Below are 24,802 nucleotides of genomic sequence, written 5' to 3'. Positions count from 1 at the left end.
GTGGTGGCACCATCACGCTGTGGGGATGTTTTTCAGCGGGCAGGGACTGGGAAACTAGTCAGGATCATGGAAATGATAAACGGAGCAAAGTACAGAGATCCTTGATTAAAACCTTCTCCAGAGCTCTCAGGACCTCAGACTGGGGAGAAAGTTCACCTTTCAACAAGACAAAGACCATAAGCACACAGCCAAGACAACGCAGAAGTGGCTTCAAATCTCCGAATGTCCTTGAGTGGCCCAGCCAGAGCCCGGACTTGAACCCGATTGAACATCTCTACAGAAGACCTGAAAATAGCTGTGCAGCGACGCTCCCAATTCAACCCGACAGAGCTTGAGATGATCTGCAGAGAAGAATGGGAGAACTCCCCAAATACAGGTGTACCAAGCTTGTAGCATCATACCCAAGAAGACTTGAGGCTGTAATCGCTGCCAAATGTGCTTTAACAAAGTACTGAGTAATGGGTCTAAATACTTATGTAAATGTAATATTTCCGTTTTAATTTTTTTAATAAATGTGCAAAAATGTTACATTGATGTGGGGGGAAAAAACGATTTAATCCATTTTAGAGTAAGGCTGTAACATGACAAAATGTTGAAAACGTCAAGGGGTCTGAATACTTTCCGAATGTACTGTAGATACGGAGAAACAGGATGCAGATTCAGAATTTAACCTACAAAATGAGGCCTCAGGTAATTCTTCTCGGAACTGAAGATTAGAAAGAGAACAAACAAATATCACCTTATAAAACAGAGCCAAACTCTAGACTTTTTAAAGTTACGGACTAGGATCTGACTACAGTAAAATCACCTTAGCAAACTCACAAACACACACACACACAACACACCACACCCAACACATACACACACACCATACCACACGCACACACACACCATACCACACGCACACACACACACACACACACACACACACACACACACACACACACACACACACACACACACACACACACACACACACACACACACACACACACACACCACACACCACACACCACACACACACACACACACCACACACCACAGACCACACACCACACACACACACCATACCACACACCATACCACACACCACACACCACCACACACCACACACCACACATACACACACACCATACCACACACACACACACACCACGACACACAACACACCACACACCACACATACACACACCATACCACACACACACACACCCACACCACCACACACCACACACACACACACACACCATACCACACGCACACACACACACACACACACACACACACACACACACACACACACACACACACACACACACACACCACACCCAACACATACACACACACCATACCACACGCACACACACACCATACCACACGCACACACACACACACACACACACACACACACACACACACACACACACACACACACACACACACACACACACACACACACACACACACACACACACACCACACACCACACACCACACACACACACACACACACACACACACACACCACACACCACAGACCACACACCACACACACACACACACACACACCATACCACACACCACACACCACACACCACCACACACCACACACCACACATACACACACACCATACCACACACACACACACACCACGACACACAACACACCACACACCACACATACACACACACACCATACCACACACACACCACCACACACCACACACACATACACACACACCATACCACACACACACACACACACACACACAACACACCACACACCAAATCAAATCAAATCAAATCAAATTTATTTATATAGCCCTTCGTACATCAGCTGATATCTCAAAGTGCTGTACAGAAACCCAGCCTAAAACCCCAAACAGCAAGCAATGCAGGTGTAGAAGCACGGTGGCTAGGAAAAACTCCCTAGAAAGGCCAATACCTAGGAAGAAACCTAGAGAGGAACCAGGCTATGTGGGGTGGCCAGTCCTCTTCTGGCTGTGCCGGGTGGAGATTATAACAGAACATGGCCAAGATGTTCAAATGTTCATAAATGACCAGCATGGTCGAATAATAATAAGGCAGAACAGTTGAAACTAGAGCAGCAGCACAGTCAGGTGGAAGTTGAAACTGGAGCAGCAGCATGGCCAGGTGGACTGGGGACAGCAAGGAGTCATCATGTCAGGTAGTCCTGGGGCATGGTCCTAGGGCTCAGGTCCTCCGAGAGAGAGAAAGAAAGAGAGAAGGAGAGAATTAGAGAACGCACACTTAGATTCACACAGGACACCGAATAGGACAGGAGAAGTACTCCAGATATAACAAACTGACCCCAGCCCCCCGACACATAAACTACTGCAGCATAAATACTGGAGGCTGAGACAGGAGGGGTCAGGAGACACTGTGGCCCCATCCGAGGACACCCCCGGACAGGGCCAAACAGGAAGGATATAACCCCACCCACTTTGCCAAAGCACAGCCCCCACACCACTAGAGGGATATCTTCAACCACCAACTTACCATCCTGAGACAAGGCTGAGTATAGCCCACAAAGATCTCCACCACACATACACACACACCATACCACACACACACACACACACACACACACACACACACACACACACACACACACACACACACACACACACACACACACACACACACACACACACACACACACACACACACACCACACACACCATACCACACACACCACCACACACATACAGGGAGATAACTGCTTCAACATACAGGTAACTGCCAAAATAAAGGAAACGTAGATTCTTCAAGTTTCTGGAACTCTATTGGAGGGATGTGACACCATTCTTCCATGACAAATTACATCATTTGGGGTTTTGTTATGGGGTGGTGGACTACACTGTCTCAAACAAGCACGCACACACACATACACACACACACACACATACTCTGTGATGAACAAATAACTGACAAAAATATATTTTTAAGGAAAGTTACAATCATCATTCGGTTTTACCCAAGCCTGCATGCACACAGCATGTTTATGCTGATGGATTTGTGGTGTGAGTGAGGATTTGTGGTGTGTGTGAGTGAGTGTTTGTTTATGAGTCATGTGTATGGATTTGTGGTGTGTGTGTGTGGGTGTTTGTTTATGAATCATGTGTATGGATTTGTGGCGTGTGTGTGTGGGTGTTTGTCTACAGTAGGTATTGTTTGTATATGTTTCTGAATCATGTGTATATAACTGAGTATAAAGTAGGAAAGGAAAGCGTTAAAGGCTCAGCTCTATAACAGTCTCTCCTCTGTGGGAGCGAAGTATCACAGGACATACACACAGCTTAAACATACGCACACAGCTCATGCACGACACACTCAGAACCAAACTCCATGCATACAGTGCCTGGCAAAAATATTCATCCCCCTTAGCATTATTCCTATTTTTTTGCATTACAACCTGTAATTTAAATATATTTGGATTTCATGTAATGCACATACACAAAATAGTAACATTTTTAAAAAAAATAAAAAAACGGAAAAGTGGTGCTTGTATATGTATTCATCCCCTTTGCTATGAAGCCCCTGAATAAGATCTGATACAACCAATTACCTTCAAAAGTCACATAATTAATTAAATAAAGTCCACCTGTGTGCAATCTAAGTGTCACATGATCTGTCACATGATCTCAGTATATATACACCTGTTCTGAAAGGCCCCAGAGTCTGCAACACCACTAAGCAAGCAGCACCATGTTTGGCAAGCGGCTCGCCAAGCAGGTCAGGAACAAAGTTGTGGAGAAGTATAGATTAGGGTTGGGTTATAAAACAAAATATCTGAAATTTTGAACATCCCAAGGAGCACCATTACATCCATTATTAAAAAATTGAAAGAATATGCCACCACAACAAAACTGCCAAGAGAGGGCTGCCCATTAAAACTCACAGACCAGGCAAGAAGGGCATTAATCAGAGGCAACAAAGAGACCAAAGATAACCCTGAAGGAGCTGCAAAAGCTCCACAGCGGAGATCGGAGTATCTGTCCATAGGACCACTTTAAGCCGTACACTCCACAGAGCTGGGCTTTATAGAAGAGTGGCCAGTAAAAAGCCATTGCTTAAAGAAAAAATGAGCAAACACGTTTGATGTTCACCAAAAGGCATGAAGGAGACTCTCCAAACATATGGAAGAAGTTACTCTGGTTTGAGGCCATATGTGATGGGTACAGCATTAATGATAAATTGGACTATATCATTAGTGACAATGCTGCCGACATGAGAAAAGCATTCACGGTGTGCTTCCCCATTGAACAAGAAGATGAGTAGATGACGAAGATCACCTTAATGACTCAGAGCTCTGGAATGACCTAACCCTTGAAGACAGTGGATGCTGCTATTGCAACAAAAAAAACTGCGTTTGCAATGTTTTGCCCACACTCTCCAGCTGCTGGTGGGAGATGACTCCTTCGCTTTCAAAGTTATCATAAACCAGCTCACTGCTGCATACAAACAAGCACAACATACAAAGAGGTGTTTGAGGCTGAATTTGGGGAAAGAGGCATCCCTGCGGATCTCAACACTGAGACAAGTGTAGGCAGTTGTTCAATGTGACCATCTAAAGCTCATGTTCTAGAAAAAGCTGAGCACAAGGAGTTGTTGTTCACAGTACAGGAGTGGAATAAGTTGAAGAAGTTGTTGGACATTCTGAAGCCATTTGGAGAAGCAACAGATATGACACATGGGGAGAAGATAGTCACAGTCAGTTCTGTTGTTCCCTCAGTCCTGTCCCTGAATCATCAGCTGGAACAGGGGAAGCCTCAAGTCCATTTCCTGAGCTGCCTGGTCAGAAGTGTCCAGGCATCCCTGGAATCTTCATCAATGTGAAAATGGCCAGGACACAAGATGGAATCACTGCCCCCTTTTCAGATCCAGTCTACCTCAAAGCAGCTGCCTTGGATCTGGCTTTTTCAGCACATGGTGGAGCACCATGTGCTGGTCAAGGAACAGGTGGCACAAAGAGTGAAAGGTAAATATTATTGAGTTTAATGTGACTTTATATCAGAATTTAATTCAATTGACTGCAACAATAATACTAATACTATAATACCGGGCTTTTTGGTTCTGCTATGCTTTTACATGTTTGGCCAGAACTGATTCTGCAAGATGCTACAGGGACTGAGCAAGCTGTGCCTCTTGTTGAGGAATAGCAAGAGGATCATTGTCCTGGACAAGAAGAATGGCTGTTTGCAGCATACTGTAAGAGGCAGAAGAAAGCTGTTGGGATCCCTCCAGCACTATAGCTAAGTCACTACCTTGACATGTGCGAAGGACAGAATGCTCTCTTGTTCTGGGCAATGAACAGAAAGGCTCTTCCTTCACTGTGCCGAGTGGCCATCGGGGTCTTGGCAGTGCGTCCAGTGCTCTGGTCGAGCGTGTCTTCAGCCATGGTGGCATCATACCGCAGCCTCATCGTGCACAAATGACTGACAGATTTTTATCGAATTTGGTCTTCTGCAAATGCAATGCATCATAGGGCCCTGACATAAGAGAAAAAATGTAACCGTTTATGCATTGTACACACACAAGTAGTCTCCATGTTCAGGTTGGGATCTGTATTTTTTTCTCAGACATTCAGGCCACTGTTCAAATTGTAGCTCTACTTGAAGTTCAGTAGCAGTTGTTCTGATGTAACTTTTAATAAATGATTGTATCTTTATGTCAGGATTGATTTAGGTGTGTAGAGTGTATCTGGAGAGAGATCACTACAATATGTTGTTTTTGTTGTCATATTGATGTCTTTCTCATGGCTACCCATGTGTTTCCATGGAAATACATGGGTAGCCATGAGAAAGACATCAATATATATATATATATATATATAAATATGTATTCATGATTTGTGTAAACTTAATATACTAACTCTTACTCTTGTTAAATATGAAATGGTATTAAATTTGGTGAAGAGCACATTATGACTTGTTTAGGACTTGAAACTCAAAGTTTAGGACTTGAGACTTGACTTGGAACTTGTCTGTCTTGACTTGAGACTTGACTCGGACTTGCCTGTTTCGACTTGAGTGCTAAGTCTTGAGACTTACTTGTGACTTGTAAAACAATGATTTGTTCCCACATCTGGTGGTTAGATGTGCCAAGCTTATAGCGACGTACCCCAAGAGACATGCAGCTGTAATTGCTGCAAAAAGGTGGCTCAACAAAGTATTGACTTTGGGCGGGTGAATAGTTATGAACGGTGAAGTTTTCTGGGGGTTTTTGTCATTTGTTTTACAATAAAAAATATTTTGCATCTTCAAAGTGTTAGGCATGTTGTGTAAATCAAATGATACAAACCCCCCAAAAATCTATTTCAATTCCAGGTTGTAAGGCAACAAAATACGAAAAATTCCAAGGGGGGGTGAATCCTTTTGCAAGCCACTGTACAGCTCAGACAGGCACATTTACAGCACACACATGATAGAGAGGGCGAGAGCTAAGATCAAGCATGGATTAACATAATCAAATCATTACTTAAGACATTCTTTAAACAGTGCAAAGGCCACAATAATTTGGTATTTATTTTTGATGAAATTAGCCACCCCTGTGCTATTAACATTTAAAGACACTAACAAATTTACATAGAAATGAAAGGTCTCAACCCATTGCCGCACTGACATGAAAATAACAAATAAATTCATCTTATAACACTCATCCACAGCTGACTAATGGGGAAATTCAGTTTCACCCACTTCTATCCCATAATCTCATTCCCTATGAAAAGGGATTGGAAGAAGCTGTTCTCTTCTCTGTTTTGGTTGAAAATAAGTCATCTATTTAGTACAGTATGTGGTGACATCATACACAGAGAAATGAAAGAAAAGTCTATATTTTCTAACTGACGAAACAACACCCACATGCAGCACTAGTCTAGAATGATTCAAATGTGGAACCAGTCACAAGGTTTCACACCTAAATATGGTAAGACCAGTTTTGTTCCTGAGGTTGTCCATGTGTTACTGTATGTTTAAGACTTTGTCTCAACAAAAGTGAAAGATTTGTGGTTTTATGAAACTGTAATTCACAGTGAACCAGGTGCATCAACAAAGAGTTCTGGAGGTCTGATGTCTGCTGTCTGTCTTTAGTCAGAATCACGTTCACACTGGAAAGTGACGGACAGATCTTACCCAAGGGTTCAAATGGTCTTGAAATGTGAAAAAGTCTGCTGCAAACTGCATACATTCGTAAGGAATTTTCTCCATCATATACTTGAACAGTGGTTTACGCAGTCCTGCCAGGTTTAGATTCCTGTGGATGGAAATGGCTTTAAATGAGAAATCTACTGTATGTTTCAGTGTTCCTCGAGGCTCTATTCTCAGGCCACTACAGTCGGTAACCCTCACTGACTCCTGCCCCTTGACCCCTGGTACTGTGGTGAGGAAACCCCAACAAAGCCATGGAGGGACAGTTTGATTACATATCCATAACCTGTTTGCTGTGGTGAGTGGACACTTCACTCTGGAAAAAAAAGCCAACATGGCAGCAACCCTCCACACCACGGCTGCCACAGAGCCGGCATCAAGTCACTTGTGACAGTTTATCTCCTCATTAGTGACTGGATGACATTTCCAGCATCTTTCCAACCACTTCTGTGCTCTGGTTTTTCTAGCGAGTTTCAGTTTCTTTCCAAGGTAAAGAACCAAGCAAGGCAGACCAGGGGCAATCCGACACCTTATATGATGGGAATGGTAACCAAGTTCAGACAGCAGTAAGTGAGGGTTATGGTTAACGCAGAGGAAGACACAGGGAAAATGAGGGTAGAGCCATGTAGGACAAACCTTGCCCAGATACAGAAGGGGGTGGAGCCATCCATGAGAAACCTTGTTCGGATACAGAACGAGGGGGGGGAGCCATCCATGAGAAACCTTGTTCGGATACAGAACGAGGGGGTGGAGCCATCCATGAGAAACTTGCCCAGATACAGAAGGGGGGGGAGCCATCCACGAGAAACTTGCCCAGATACAGAAGGGGGGGAGCCATCCACGAGAAACTTGCCCAGATACAGAAGGGGGGGGAGCCATCCACGAGAAACTTGCCCAGATACAGAAGGGGGGGAGCCATCCATGAGAAACTTGCCCAGACACAGAAGGGGGGGGGGGGAGCCATCCATGAGAAACTTGCCCAGATACAGAAGGGGGGGAGCCATCCATGAGAAACTTGCCCAGATACAGAAGGGGGGGGAGCCATGCATGGGAAACCTTGTTCGGATACAGAAGGGGGGGGGGGGGGGGGGGGGGCATGAGAAACCTTGTCCAGATACAGAAGGAGGGGGGGGGGGGGTATGCATGAGAAACCTTGTCCAGATACAGAAGGAGGGGGGGGGGGGGGGGGGTATGCATGAGAAACCTTGTCCAGATACAGAAGGAGGGGGGGGGGGGGGGGGGGTATGCATGAGAAACCTTGTCCAGATACAGAAGGAGGGGGGGGGGGGGGGGCATGCATGAGAAACCTTGTCCAGATACAGAAGGAGGGGGGGGGGGGGGGGGGGGCATGCATGAGAAACCTTGTCCAGATACAGAAGGAGGGGGGGGGGGGTATGCATGAGAAACCTTGTCCAGATACAGAAGGAGGGGGGGGGGGGGGTATGCATGAGAAACCTTGTCCAGATGCAGAAGGAGGGGGGGGGGGGGGGTATGCATGAGAAACCTTGTCCAGATACAGAAGGAGGGGGGGGGGGGGTATGCATGAGAAACCTTGTCCAGATACAGAAGGAGGGGGGGGGGGGGTATGCATGAGAAACCTTGTCCAGATACAGAAGGAGGGGGGGGGGAGGGGGGGGGTATGCATGAGAAGCCTTGTCCAGATACAGAAGGAGGGGGGGGGGGGGGGCATGCATGAGAAACCTTGTCCAGATACAGAAGGAGGGGGGGGGGGGGGGGGGGGGCATGCATGAGAAACCTTGTCCAGATACAGAAGGAGGGGGGGGGGGGGTATGCATGAGAAACCTTGTCCAGATACAGAAGGAGGGGGGGGGGGGGGGTATGCATGAGAAACCTTGTCCAGATACAGAAGGAGGGGGGGGGGGGGGGGGTATGCATGACGAAACCTTGTCCAGAATACAAGAAAAGGCGGGGGGGGGGGGGTGGGGGGTATGCATGAAGAAACCTTGTCCAGATACAGGAAAGGAGGGGGGGGGGGGCTATATGCATGAGAAACCTTGTCCCGATACAGTAGGAGGGGGGGGGGGGGGTATGGCATGAGAAACCTGTCCAGATACAGAAGGGGGGGGGGGGGGGGGGGGTATGCTATGAGAAACCTTGTCCGATACAAAGGAGGGGGGGGGGGGGGTATGCATGAGAAACCTTGTCCAGATACAGAAGGAGGGGGGGGGGTATGCATTGAGAAACCTTGTTCCCAGATACAGAATGAGGGGGGGGGGGGGGCGCGGGGGCATGCCATAAGAAACCTTGTCCAGGATACAGGAAGGCGCGGGAGTGGGGGGGGGGGGGGGGGGGGGGCATGCACATGAGAAACCTTGTCCAGATACAGACAGGAGGGGGGGGGGGGGGGTATGCATGGAGAAAACTTGTACCAGATACAGAAGGAAGGGGGGGGGGGGGGGGTATGCATGAGAAACCTTGTCCAGATACAGAAGGAGGGGGGGGGGGGGGGGGTATGCATGAGAAACCTTGTCCAGATACAGAAGGAGGGGGGGGGGGGTATGCATGAGAAACCTTGTCCAGATACAGAAGGAGGGGGGGGGGGGGGGTATGCATGAGAAACCTTGTCCAGATACAGAAAGGGGGGGGGGGGGGGTATGCATGAGAAACCTTGTCCAGATACAGAAGGAGGGGGGGGGGGGGGGTATGCATGAGAAACCTTGTCCAGATACAGAAGGAGGGGGGGGGGGGGTATGCATGAGAAACCTTGTCCAGATACAGAAGGAGGGGGGGGGGCATGCATGAGAAACCTTGTCCAGATACAGAAGGAGGGGGGGGGGGGGGTATGCATGAGAAACCTTGTCCAGATACAGAAGGAGGGGGGGGGGGGCATGCATGAGAAACCTTGTCCAGATACAGAAGGGGGGGAGCCATCCATGAGAAACTTGTCCAGATACAGAAGGGGGGGAGCCATCCATGAGAAACTTGCCCAGATACAGAAGGGGGGGAGCCATGCATGGGAAACCTTGTCCAGATACAGAAGGGGAGGGGGGCATGAGAAACCTTGTCCAGATACAGAAGGGGGGGGGGGGGGGGCATGGGAAACCTTGTCCAGATACAGAAGGGGGGGAGCCATCCATGAGAAACTTGTCCAGATACAGAAGGGGAGGGGGGCATGAGAAACCTTGTCCAGATACAGAAGGGGGGGGGGGGGGCATGGGAAACCTTGTCCAGATACAGAAGGGGGGGAGCCATCCATGAGAAACTTGTCCAGATACAGAAGGGGGGGAGCCATCCATGAGAAACTTGCCCAGATACAGAAGGGGGGGGAGCCATCCATGAGAAACCTTGTCCAGACACAGAAGGGGGGGGAGCCATCCATGAGAAACTTGCCCAGATACAGAAGGGGGGGGAGCCATGCATGGGAAACCTTGTTCGGATACAGAAGGAGGGGGGGGGGGGGGCATGCATGAGAAACCTTGTCCAGATACAGAAGGGGGGGGGGCATGAGAAACCTTGTCCAGATACAGAAGGAGGGGGGGGGGGTATGCATGAGAAACCTTGTCCAGATACAGAAGGAGGGGGGGGGGGCATGCATGAGAAACCTTGTCCAGATACAGAAGGAGGGGGGGGGGGATGGTATGCATGAGAAACCTTGTCCAGATACAGAAGGAGGGGGGGGGGGGCATGCATGAGAAACCTTGTTCAGATACAGAAGGAGGGGGGGGGGGCCATGCATGGGAAACCTTGTCCAGATACAGAAGGAGGGGGTGGGGGGGGCATGCATGGGAAACCTTGCCCAGATACAGAAGGGGGGGGAGCCATGCATGGGAAACCTTGTTCGGATACAGAAGGAGGGGGGGGGGGGGGCATGCATGAGAAACCTTGTCCAGATACAGAAGGGGAGGGGGGCATGAGAAACCTTGTCCAGATACAGAAGGGGGGGGGGGGGGGGCATGGGAAACCTTGTCCAGATACAGAAGGGGGGGAGCCATCCATGAGAAACTTGTCCAGATACAGAAGGGGGGGGAGCCATCCATGAGAAACTTGCCCAGATACAGAAGGGGGGGGAGCCATCCATGAGAAACCTTGTCCAGACACAGAAGGGGGGGGAGCCATCCATGAGAAACTTGCCCAGATACAGAAGGGGGGGGAGCCATGCATGGGAAACCTTGTTCGGATACAGAAGGAGGGGGGGGGGGGGGGGTATGCATGATAAACCTTGTCCAGATACAGAAGGAGGGGGGGGGGGGGCATGCATGAGAAACCTTGTCCAGATACAGAAGGAGGGGGGGGGGGATGGTATGCATGAGAAACCTTGTCCAGATACAGAAGGAGGGGGGGGGGGGGGGGGCATGCATGAGAAACCTTGTTCAGATACAGAAGGAGGGGGGGGGGGCCATGCATGGGAACCTTGTCCAGATACAGAAGGAGGGGGGGCATGCATGAGAAACCTTGTCCAGATACAGAAGGAGGGGGGGGGGGGGCATGCATGGGAAACCTTGTCCAGATACAGAAGGAGGGGGGGGGGGGGGCATGCATGGGAAACCTTGTCCAGATACAGAAGGAGGGGGGGGAGGGGGGGTATGCATGAGAAACCTTGTCCAGATACAGAAGGAGGGGGGGGGGGGGGGGGCATGCATGGGGAACCTTGTCCAGATACAGAAGGAGGGGGGGGGGGGGGGGGGGGGTATGCATGAGAAACCTTGTCCAGATACAGAAGGAGGGGGGGGGGGGGTATGCATGAGAAACCTTGTCCAGATACAGAAGGGGGGGGGGGGGGGTATGCATGGGAAACCTTGTCCAGAAACAGAAGGAGGGGGGGTGGGGGGTATGCATGAGAAACCTTGTCCAGATACAGAAGGAGGGGGGGGGGGGGGGGTATGCATGAGAAACCTTGTCCAGATACAGAAGGGGGGGGGGGGGGGGGGTATGCATGGGAAACCTTGTCCAGAAACAGAAGGAGGGGGGGTGGGGGGTATGCATGGGAAACCTTGTCCAGATACAAAAGCAGACTTTACCCGTGCTTCTGCACCTGCATTGCTTGCTGTTTGGGGTTTTAGGCTGGGTTTCTGTACAGCACTTTGAGATATCAGCTGATGTACGAAGGGCTTTATAAATACATTTGATTGATACAGAAGGAGGGGAGAGCAATGCTTGGGAACCTTGCCCAGATACAGAAGCAGACTTCCCTGCAAACCAAAATTGGTTCTGTGAATGTTCCCAGAACATTCATTAGGTTAGATCTAATAACACAAAAACTGTCCAGTTGTGCTGATAATTATACAATGTTTGTATAAAACAATCTCCTGATGTTGCAAGAAGTTTCCCAGGAACATTATTTGAATGTTTTTGGGATGTTATCATTCTAATGTTAGATACAACCCTGACTATAACTTAATGGGAACATTAACTAATGTTCTGGGAACGTTAGCTAATGTCCTGGGAACGTTAGCTAATGTCCTGGGAATGTTAACTAATGTCCTGGGAATGTTAACTAATGTCCTGGGAATGTTAACTAATGTCCCGGGAATGTTAACTAATGTCCTGGGAATGTTAACTAAGGTCCCGGGAATGTTAACTAATGTCCTGGGAATGTTAACTAATGTTCTGGGAATGTTAGCTAATGTCCTGGGAACGCTAACTAATGTCCTGGGAATGTTAACTAATGTCCTGGGAATGTTAACTAATGTCCTGGGAATGTTAACTAATGTTCTGGGAATGTTAGCTAATGTCCCGGGAATGTTAACTAATGTCCTGGGAATGTTAACTAATGTCCTGGGAATGTTAACTAATGTCCTGGGAATGTTAACTAATGTCCTGGGAACGTTAGCTAATGTCCTGGGAATGTTAACTAATGTCCTGGGAATGTTAACTAATGTCCTGGGAAAGTTCCACCATGTACCATCTCATTTAATGAATGGATCAGAATAATAAGGAATGATATTCTTCAAAGGAATAGGAACTATATCATGCAAAATGTATTGTAATCAGTTTTATGAAATGACACTGCAGACATGTTCTCAAGTGGTTCTGACAGGTTTCTGTGTGGCGCTTGTACACAAGGTTCATTAGAAACAAGTACGGTAGTGCTGCATAGTTAATATTCATGTATCACAATAAACGTTGTAGTTAAATAGGTCAAGTGTAAGACCCACAACATGAAACACAACACTTCTGGTCGTCTGTCTCCCCCTTTTTTCCGATTGATTTACATTAAAGCATACATTGCAACAGGGGCGGACTGGGACCAAAAATCGGCCCTGGCATTTCAAGCACACTGGCCCATTTCCTTCCTCAAGGCCATCACACCGGCCCATTTTTTTGGTTGAGGCCCCCATTATTAGTTCAGATAATGATAATTGTGGGGGGGTTTTTAAGTTAGAGGACCACTAGACAAAAAAATGAACTAATTTGCCCTGCACTCCATACAGGAGGCAACATTCAAATCACATCCTGTGGCTGCCTTCATATTTCCTGGCAGGCCATTTCATTCAGTCAGCCTTGCTCACAGTGGTGATGAATATTGACATTTCAAAGATAAGCTGATTGTTGGTGATTTTTTGGGACAGATGTGTGAGCTTGTTTTATGTGAACTCCCATAGTGAGCTCTGGATATTGGAACCATAGTGAGCTCTGGTTATTGGTCCAATAGTGAGCTCTGGATATTGGTCCAATAGACAGCTCTGGATTTTGGTCCCATAGTGAGCTCTGGATATTGGTCCAATAGTGAGCTCTGGATATTGGTCCAATAGGGAGCTCTGGATATTGGTCCAATAGGGAGCTCTGGATATTGGTCCAATAGACAGCTCTGGATATTGGTCCTATAGTGAGCTCTGGATATTGGTTCAATAGAGAGGTCTGGATATTGGTCCTATAGTGAGCTCTGGATATTGGTCCAATAGAGAGCTCTTTACATTGGTAACAGCTCCTCCTAGTGGTTGACTGTCAAACTGACTCAGCAAGAATCTCCTAATAAGTGATGAACAAGTGAGTGACATAGAATGTTTCAAATTCAGAAAAAACAAGACAGCAGCCTTCACTTAGCCAGTTTTTGTGGGGGGGGGGGGTACATAACAGTCTGTACCTAGGTCAAAGGTTACTGTAACTGCAGAGAGTTTTTTGCTGAAAGCTACTAGGATGGAAACACCACAGTGACTGATGTAGTTTAGAATGATATATGTTGAGGAACACATGCTTAAGTGATCCTAGAAGGCTCTTGTGTATTAAATGATTGTCTCATTTTGAATTTGAGTTGTCAGACCAATAAGCATCTGCATAAAAGGGTCTGAGTCACTCTCCCACCTCCCTCTGAAAGTAACAGGCACATGTATGTGCCACACACCCGCCCACGCATGCATGCACGCGCACACGTATTTAACACAGTCAGTTGGCTACCTTTGTATCAGAAATGGTGTCCAATGGAGAGGACAGGTGTAGGCTTTAGAGTGAAATAGGCATCCACAGAGATCTTAGCATGGAAGGCAAGAGCAAAAGTCTCCTGGCATTGCCTGATGGTTACTGTACATCCGTGAAGGCCTACTGATCTATGTACAAACATAGTTTAAACAACGGCATTCATATTAACACATTTTTACAGCATGTTTGGGAAATTAAATGTTAATAGATCATTCATACTGCATGACCCCACCACTGGTCCTCATAACACGTTTGATAGTGTGCAAAATAATGCTTTCAGTAGCCTATCAAACCAATACAGTGCTTGTATTGTCATTATAGGATAAGCCTATTCACATTATTCGTTTATGCAGAATGTAGTGACATTGATGGCTGTGACAGCTATTGGTTCTCACCCCGACATTGTAGCCAAAGTACTGTAGTTGATAGAAGCACCCAAGTGCTCTATTCTCTCCATGTTCATTCATTCTAGCAAGACCTTCATTCTGGCTCAAACGTTATTAATGTCTAAGAAAACAGTTTTGCGCTTCGCATGTGTAGGATTAAGATAATCGATGTGCACCGCTTAATCTGTGAGACGAGGCGGAAAACATTAAGGGGTAGAAAGACTTGTGTGCTCGCCGAGCAGAAGCACGTATTCAGTACCCCTGGAATCTAATCATGCCTCCAGATGAAGTGTTTTTATTTAAATGTGTTGATTAAGGTTGCGTTGGTGTCTTGTGTGCGCCCTCGCAGTTGGCACCACTTCAGCCTTTAGCGTGAAAGACTGATCCTATTGCTGAAAAAAGATTGGCCACTTGCCAAGACATGGAACAAGTGCGCCTCCCTTCCCTAGTTAGGCGTATTCATAGTTAGGGGTTTGGCCGATTTTAAAAAGGCAAGCCTGGTCCGAAGTTGATCAGTCTGCTCAGAAAACTTATCCGGAGGGAAAGTATTAGAATCGGTTTCAAAGGAGGAAAAATCCAGGTTTTGTGCAAAGAATTGCATTGCAACCAGAGAGGACATAACTTCTGTCAATTAAGAGAAACAATATTGCACCCCGAAGTGTAGTCATTGGTGATATTTTTACTTGTTCTGTGAATACTTTGATTTGTAAAGAATATATTTTTTCCGTTTATTTTGACTGAAGTGTGCTGAAAGCACTCTCTCCATTTGGATGCGGACTGGTTTTTAGCTATATAAATTGGATAATTTAACGCACGGGCATTGCCTGTAAATTTTATTCACATTTGGTGTTTATCAATTGCAAGACGAATATGTTTCTCAGTTTTTGTCTACTGCTGACATTTGTCTTGGGGCTGACCGGGTCCTTTGGCTCATATGTACCATGCGAGCCGTGCGACCAGAAGGCGCTCTCTATGTGCCCCCCGGTCCCCGTCGGTTGTCAACTCGTGAAGGAGCCTGGCTGTGGTTGCTGCCTAACCTGTGCCCTATCAGAAGGTCAGGCGTGCGGTGTTTACACCGGAACATGCACCCATGGCTTGCGCTGCTTGCCGCGGAATGGAGAGGAGAAGCCCCTTCACGCGCTCCTTCATGGCAGGGGGGTGTGCACGAACGAGAAAGGATACAAACTCCTCCATCCACCCATAGGTAAGGAGACGCAGTGAATGTATGCGATTAGAGGAGGAAGATGGGGCTATGTAAAATACAACAGCATGATATTGTCGCAGGGTTGAAATTCTGTTTCAGCTATACTCTGCCCCGCCAAATGGAATTGTAAATTTGTTCGATACATTTTAACAGAACGTTCCATTTGGTTCTTCCATGACCCCTCGCAAACGAACTTCTATGCTGTTTCGGGTTTTGTGAAGTCATAGTTTCACAGACAACTGTTGTGAGCATTTACATTAGCATACTGAAGTTTGGAATCCACATTTGAAATAACTGCCCAGGTAACGTTACATGAGGTGCTCTATACACTGTCTGATTTGTCAGTCTTATTACGGCAAGCTTTATTGTGAATCTGGGTCTTTATTCAACCGCAAAAATGTATCCGATTCATCACAGTGCCACAATAACAGCACGTGCGGGGAATAAATCCGTTATTGCGTAGCCTTCCATAGCAATAGCAAGTGTGATATATATGCAAATAGGCCTACTGGTGAGTGTTGTTAGTGTTGATCTTATCCGTGTGGGTATGTGCTTAAAATCAACATTCACAATAAGTTGCTGTTGGCGCACTTGTCAGTTTAGTTTTGAGTGAGTTTGTGTGCGCAACAGTGGGCTGTGCTGCGCTCTAACTTGCAGTCGCTGTATAGTGTTCGTTATGGATACCGTGTTGTAGACTGAAAGCGTTCTGCTGAATGCTTTTCGACAGGGCTGTCCCCCCACAGACACGTGCCTGTCTGGACGTATATTCTTGTATGAGAACACATTGTAGCCTACGTGGAAATACGTAATTGCTGCTATTCTAATTAGTTAACACATCTCACTTTGTTGGACACCTGCATTTCTTGCAAACATATTTTCGGCCTTCAAAGAATATCAATATTTTCCAACATATGATAACCCATCCTATTATCTTCTGGGATACGCCAGGAGGTGCGGTTTCTGCAGGTACCAGATTATATTTAAAGCACAGTCTCCGGCTCCAAGGGCTGTGTTCCATCTCAGTGCTATGCACTCGTGTTTTGTTATTGTGTTTTAATACTTTACCTACCTTAAACTCTTTACGTAACCACCCCCGAATAAATTATTCAACGTAAATTGATCGCCAACCTTAACCATTCTGAATGCATGCCTACATTTAAATGTTAGTTTCACTTTTGCCGAGTTTGACTGACAGCTAATATGACACCACATGGTGTAATTAAAACCTCAAACCATGGTTTAGTTATGTTGCTGCAGTTCCACCAAGGGTTGGCGTTGTATTGGGAGATTGGGTTGGGTCCTTCTTATAGTAATTGACTGAAGAGGCCTCTGATCCTGGAGCTACAGACCTTTTCAAAACTGATTTGAGGTTTAGTCCCTGTGGGTGGTGTTGAGAGTCGGATTATCACTCAAAGATTACATTTGATGGTGTGTGTGCATGAGTCTGTGCACACTTGTACATCTTGGATGTGATCTTGGACGTGATCTTGGATGTGTGTGCACAGTGGGGAAAGAGGAGTTAGGTTTGAATTAACCAAACGTCAACATTTAGAGGTCATAGATGGTATTATATTATTCATGATTTAGATTGTCACTTGTTACCAGATCATATTAGGGAAAATACGTTTTTTGGTGACAACCCAAATGTGACTAATGCCAGTGGTTTAGGCCTATTCTTTGTTTGGCCAGGTTGAAAGACTCAGGCTATGCTTTGGATACACCCTACATGTACTGTACCTCCCTTGGGGGACAATGCATGAAATCACAACAATGGATTTCAGCCCCTTCAAGAGGTCACCATTGTCTGTAGTACTGGCAGCAAGGCTATACATCCCACAAATACTTACAGCAATAACTGAAATAAACCCAGTACATGTGTGAAGCAATAAGTATCACTCTGATCCAGGACATTGAATTCCAACACGCACTCTATCTGAAGCCTGTGCATGTGTGCAAATGCAAACTTTTGGCACTGAGTGGTAACAGGAGCTCGTCCGTCTTTCTGCCCCTGGCCAGACAGTGTGACCGCTCAGGCACAGTGCAGTGATTAAGCAGAATGCCTCCGGTTGCTCTTCTCTGAAGGGCCGTCCATCAAGGGCTCCTCTGATTGGAGTTAGACATGAGTCTTTAGTTTCCTGCGGTGTCGGGTTTCAACCTGCTCTGATCAGCTGGCAAAGAGGACAGGCCAAGTGTCCAAAGACGGATCCTCAGGGGACCCAATGGTTTCCATCTCTGGGCTGTATTCATGCAATTCTACCACGTCCTTGCAGAAAAAAAGCCACTTTGGACCCAGTTGAACCCATCTACATATTATAAAGACTTAATGCATTTAAAGAGGGACTGCCACTTTAAATACCAATTCTGGATATGTTTCTTGAACGAGATGGAATTACATTGAATTATCTCTGTATTTCTTTCTCACAAATGTATTGGCATGACATTGTAATGCAATGTTGTCAAACTACACACTACCCTGTTGTCTCTCTCTTATCTCTACAGAAGTCTGGTGTCACCCAGCATCTTTTGTTGACTGTGTTGCAAGGAAATTATGCTTAGCTCGGATGGCTGGGCATAGGAGTTGGTTTGTGTTGCCGGCCACTCAGTTCACTGTGTTAGCCCAGAAGAATAAGAACCTGGAACGCATGCCAACAGATATGATTTCATGCCAACAGATGACTCTATGCAAACATATATGACTACATGCTAACATATATGACTCCATGCCAACAGATATGAGTCTATGCCAACAGATATGAGTCTATGCCAACAGATATGAGTCTATGCCAACAGATATGAGTCTATGCCAACAGATATGACTCCATGGCAACAGATATTACATCATGGCATAAGGCCTCTTGCTCTCTGAGCTTGTGAAATATCCTTATGTTTGAACAGGTTTCCCTTTGCCAAGAAACAAGAAGATGATTAAAGAGAGTGTATGAATCTAGAAAGCTTAACTTGCACATCAACATGCACACAGTACTCTATAAACATAGCATCAGCCAAAGCCCAAAAGAACAGAACAATTTTGAGTTCAGGGTTTATTTTTGTGCCCCAAGATAGTTTTTTATGCCTATTTGGTTGTGCATTTACAAGTTTTAGTGCAATCACAAGGCAATGCAATGAAGCCCGTTTGTCACCTGTCTTTGTTACCACAATTTACAATGGCTATGGGACAAAATAAACACTGGCACCCCAAATGTGGTGTTAACTTGACAACTTAATGCATGCACCAAGTGATTTGTGGCTCTGTACTCTTCTTGAAAGGCCATAACTAGGGGGATGAACAAGTCTTTTTTTTAAGATACAGCCCCAGCCATCTTAGGAAAACATTTTACAGTAGCAGGGTCAACTTCAAGTATTATTTTTCTTTCTGTGTTCTTGTAATAACCATCCTCCCTCATACAGCTCCTGGATGCCCCACACCAATTGTCCTCATGTGAATTGAACAGACAGACCAGCATGGGTTGGTTTTGGTTAGGGTTACACATTGCTACTGCAATGTTATATTCCCAAATACATCAGACAATCTCTCTTAACAAAGAGGCCAGTGACAATACACATTGGTGTGAGGCAGCTTGGTTGGCCTATCTACTATAGATGGCATACTACTGTACAGTAGACTATTAGTCCTGCTCCAGTTCAACCAGATATGGCCCCAGCTGTTTGATGGTTTAATGGCTAGGTCATAAGGAGAAGAACATTGCTGAGGGTGATTTTGCAACTCACTCACCCTGATCCCTCTCCTCACAGAAGTGGATGTTGTTGCTGAATGCTAAATATAACCAACCTCATCAGATTCACATGAGAGAGTTTATCATGTACTCTTCTTCTGGTTTTCTAGAATGCTGTGCCATTTGACACATATATGTTAATCATGGGAAACCAATTGCCAGTGTAAGGTCTACTAACATGCTCTAGGACCAAGCTATGCCACTGTTCCCATGCACAGTATACAAGCTAGAGAACGTATGTGCAGGTTGCACGCTTGAATGAGTTTTTCCGGTGAAGTTTTGCAGCAATCAGTCTGACACCATTGGATGCTGGTGGTAGGAGCTATTGGAGGATGGGCTCATTGCGATGGCTGGAATGGAATCAATGGAACACAGTCAAACATGTTGTTTCCATATGTTTGATGTGTTAGATACCGTTCCATTCATTCCATTCTAGAATTTGCAATGAGCCCATCTTCCTATAGCTCCTCCCAACAGCCTCCACTGGCTGACACTTACATCAGGGTCATGCCCAGTAGAGAACGCTTTGCAAAGGACAGCAAAAAGTATTGTGTCGATAAAGTATTACCTTTCTGTTTCACTCCATTTCAATACATTTTTTCCCTACTGGACATGACCCAGGACAGCACAAGAATAGTATCACTTACCACAGAAGAACCTAACTCATTGAAAGTCACTGTCAGGAGCTCAAGAAAAAAAATCCTGTCTCAAGTTTCTATTCTGAATGAGAACAACAGATGTCCTAATCTCTATTCTGCAGCTTTGGTGCCTGTTTCAGCTCCAAAATGTGGATTTTGTCATTTTCACCCTAATGCCTCTGGCCTGAGTGTATGGAGAAGAGCTTTGGACGGTGGATGAGGAGGTTCCGTGTAAGCCAAAATAGCATCCTCTTCCACCAGGGAGTCTGAATTTCGCCACACCCCGGCAATTGTGTTGTGTTGACGGTGACCCAGAAAGGCAGCGTCCGAGTGGCTTGTAAAAAAATAAAATCAAAATGATGTGGAATGAGATCTCAGACCCTAATTAGGCTTGCATACGAGAGCAGTGGCATGTAGCATCACGGAGGGGTGCTTTCAACTGCTGTCGTACATTTATTTGACATCAACAGAGACATGTTTTCGGTACAGAGGTTGCAAGAGGGGCATTGAGGTGCCCTTCTTGGAAGGGACCTCCCATCACCACGGAACAAGTGTTGCTTGAATTTTTAATCCCTCAATTGTTCCTGCTGCTATTTTTAACTCTGAATCAAAAAGCAGGAAATGTTTTGATTGTACTGTACATATTTGTTGTTAGTACCTTGGGAAAAGTTGCTGATTAAGTTAGAATTCAGTTTCAGGAGAGACTCCCATGGTACGGACCATTTATATCGATGTGGCTGTAGTGGAGCGGGTCGAAAGTTTTGAGTTCCTTGGTGTCCACACCACCAACAAACTATCATGGTCCAAACACACCAAGAAAGTTGTGAAGAGGGCACGACAACACCTCTTCCCCCTCAGGAGACTGAAAAGATTTGGCATGGGTCTCCAGATCCTCAAAAAGTTATACAGCTGCACCATCGAGAGCATTGTGACCGTTTGCATCACCGCCTGGTATGGCAACTGCTTGATATCCGAGCGTATTTTTGCAACAAAGGGTAGTGTTTACGGCCCAGTACATCACCAGGGCCAAGCTTCCTGCCATTCAGAACCTATATACTAGGCAAGTCATAGACTGTTCTCTCTGCTACCGCACGGCAAGCGGTACCGAAGCGCCAAGTCAAGGTCCAAAAGGCTCCTTAACAGATTCAAATCAGGTAGTAACCATCTAAAAGTGTCAATAAAGTGAATTGAAATGAAGTTAAACATGGCTATTTGACTATCCACCAGCACTTACATTGGAACTATCTCAGCATCTTTTTGAGTTGATGATGTCACACGACAATTTGTCCGTCTGCTTCCCATCCGAAACAGTTCGGGACAGTTCGTGCATATATTATGATGACATTAGGTGACATGTTTGTTTGTTTTGGTCTATTGCAAGAGTTATTTCAGCTGTTCGTGCACACCAAAAAATGTATTTTAGGCAAGCTCAAGTTGGTAGCTGAAGTATACACCCCTTCGTCCAAGATTGGTCAACAGTAGGGATTCTTCAATGAAGTTGTCATTCAAAAAGACACGACTCATTTTCATGCTAATTTTTTCACTTGAGAAATACTGCAACAAACATTTTAGTTAGATGTAAAATTATGAGACTAAGAGCTCCTCAGCAGAAACGTCAACATTAATGACAGATATCTTGACTTATCTTAGATTAAGTGTTATGGAGAAACAGTGCTATTGCCTCTTTTTTCTTGTTTTTGAATCAAACTGAAGCATGCTTTACACTGTATTGGGAAATGCAGTGGTTGAGTTGTGCCCCAACGAGTAAGCATTTTGCAAGGCCATTCGATGTGGGATTGAATGTGCTCCAATGGCTTTACATTTTGTTTAGATCTCTACACAATGAATGCTGTTGGTCTGGATCACCTACCTCTAATTGAATGACTGAAGTGCAGTGTTTCATTCTGGTCCAAGGGCTTTCCATTCCTCCTTCTCTGTGCTACAGTGGTAGGGGTATCAGGTCATGGATTCTGTCCAGAAGCCTTGAAATATTAAGCAGCGGAATAAGACTGGGGGAGTCATGGTTGGCCAGTGTTGTGGCTTAAAGATAATGACAGAGGACTTCCTGCTCCATTATCACTATCTCACCGCATACACCCCCCCCCCCGTCCTCTGGATTAACAGCACCTCTACTCAAGACCTAGGATCTTGTAAAGGTGTAATTTCAGAGGGTGTTCTGTGCTAGCATTGATTAGGATACAGATTAGGATACACTCAGTGGTGTAAGGTGTGTAAGCCAATGAGAATTTAAGCATCTCATTGTTGTGGCGCATTTTCTGCCCAAAGTTGTACGACTGTGAATTCATAACGACCTTTTAGAGAGAAAAACAACTGAAAGAAGAGAGACTTGTCTTTCATGCTTAGGCTTCCTGGCTGTAAGAAACTTGGGATATTCATGAAGCATAATTGCCCTGCACACGTGTTAATTTTTAAACAGAGGCATATCAGTTGCACATTGTTTGCCAGTCCCGTTCCTCTTGTCTTAATGAAAACTTTAGGGCAAGCAGTGGGAGAGATACCAATACCTCTTCAGCCGGTGCTGAGTGGAGGTGGCTGCATGTGACTGTGCTGTCTTGGCTGGAGGCCAGCATCTTGGCAGTGTTTCAGTACTTAAACACCGGCCTGCTAAGCCTCTTTTACAAGCTGGGACCATAAGCATGGAAAGACTTTGTTTTTTTTTGAGAGAGAGATACCCCGTTGTCTACAAACATACTGTCTCCATGTCGTTGAATTGTGGCACAGCTTGTGAATTGGAAGTGTTACAACATTGTATTTGATGTTCTACAATAATGGCACATTTGGAAGATGTTCAAATGTCTTGAAATCAGTATCACAAGTGTCTCCCATGCTGCATTTAAAGTAGGCCTATGATGTAGTGTGTGTTGTATTTGTAAAATGGAAGGGGGGATGCGTTCTCGTGTTTGTGGTAAGTCAATTCCCAGTAATACACCTCTCAGTGGTGACATGCCTGTCCTTTTTTCCAAGGTGACCATAGGCACCACCAGTCCAGTGGTGCCTATACTTAAGATAACATTGAAATGTGGTTTGTTTTAATAATTTTAATCATCCCCTTCTTCAGCTATCTGACAATGTCCCGTGATTGTCTCTCCCCAACAATACTTGGCACATTCACTCAGCCCCAGAATTCCAACCACGCCCTTCCCCATGGTCACCGCTGCACCCACCCGCGGGTTTCCTCACTGGATAAATATAACACCCGTCGTCTACAGGCACTGCGGCCACTCGCCAGTTGGGGCCTGGCAAAATCCCATGACGGCCTTTGGGGCCTTGTGTGCTTACGATAGAGTAAGCACAAGCAGGAGAGGAGCGCTCATCTCTGTGGCCTCAGAGAACCTCAGGCAGGCTAGGGCTCTTGACTTATGGGGGCTGAGCCCTGAGGAGGGACCGGGGGAGAGGGGATAAGGGATCAGGAGCCCAAATCTCTAGCCTGGGGAGACCTCAATATGTACCTCTAGGACTGTAGGTACCTCTGGGGGGTAGGATGGGGTAGGGAGAGAGCAGTGGCCTTTCTTCCTGGCTTCAGTTCTGTTCTTGATATGAAATGATACAGTACATTCAGACTAGGATGTGTCCACCTCTGCCGTAGGCTTCAGTTGCCATGGCTCCTCGGTTACCATGACATCAACATCTCCAAGTATGATCTGTGAGAGATGTGAAGTCTTTGATTAGACCCAATTATTTTTGTCTTTGCATGGACGCGCCAGATACTGTAAGTATGTATTACTAACATAGCTTATGATCAACCTAATAAGCCACTGTGTCACACACAAAAAACTCCACATACCTCCATATTTTTCAGTCAGTATTCAGACTTGTTTAACCAGACTTACTTTCTTTGCTTTAACCTCCATTAGTAGATGCTGGATTTGATGTTTTTGTATGGTGGGGGCTGGGGTGAAGTAGTGGTAGAGGTAGTTAATCAGCTGTCGATCCTTGATCCTGCCCCCTCCTTTGTAAACAAATGGGAAAGCAACATTTGTTGGCCCAAACCCTGGGAAAAGCATCTGGTAGTCCATATATATCTGGTAGTCCATTCTCGCTTGGGCAAGAATAACTTTTCAAACATTTTAGGTGGGGATAATGTGACAAGTATGCTGTGTCTTTCCCCTGTGTAGATCATGAGTCTCTGGAACACGAGGACACCCTGACGACTGAGATCACGGAGGACCAACTGCAGCCTGCCAAAGTACCGCTCCTCCCCAAGCAGGACCTCATCAACAGTAAGAAGATCCAGGCAATGCGCAAGGACAAGGAGCGCAAGCGGGCACAGGCCA

General features: G+C 46.0%; 1 protein-coding gene across 1 annotated transcript in view; it reads left to right on the top strand.

Annotated features, from left to right (window-relative positions):
- Positions 1-15,428: 15,428 nt before the first annotated feature.
- LOC109870836 (insulin-like growth factor-binding protein 5) overlaps positions 15,429-24,802 on the top strand; it is a 15,885-nt gene continuing 6,511 nt past the window's right edge. Inside the window, exons 1-2 of the mRNA XM_020461492.2 lie at positions 15,429-16,135; positions 24,644-24,802. The exon at positions 24,644-24,802 is cut by the window's right edge and continues 65 nt beyond it. Of these exons, the coding sequence (XP_020317081.1) occupies positions 15,802-16,135; positions 24,644-24,802 (493 nt within the window). The 5' untranslated portion in view covers positions 15,429-15,801. The remainder of the gene's footprint in view (positions 16,136-24,643) is intronic.

Source organism: Oncorhynchus kisutch, linkage group LG2, assembly GCF_002021735.2.
Source record: "Oncorhynchus kisutch isolate 150728-3 linkage group LG2, Okis_V2, whole genome shotgun sequence".
Classification (NCBI taxonomy): domain Eukaryota; kingdom Metazoa; phylum Chordata; class Actinopteri; order Salmoniformes; family Salmonidae; genus Oncorhynchus; species Oncorhynchus kisutch.
Note: the sequence above shows the minus strand (reverse complement) of the source record. Positions and strands in the feature narration are given on the sequence as shown.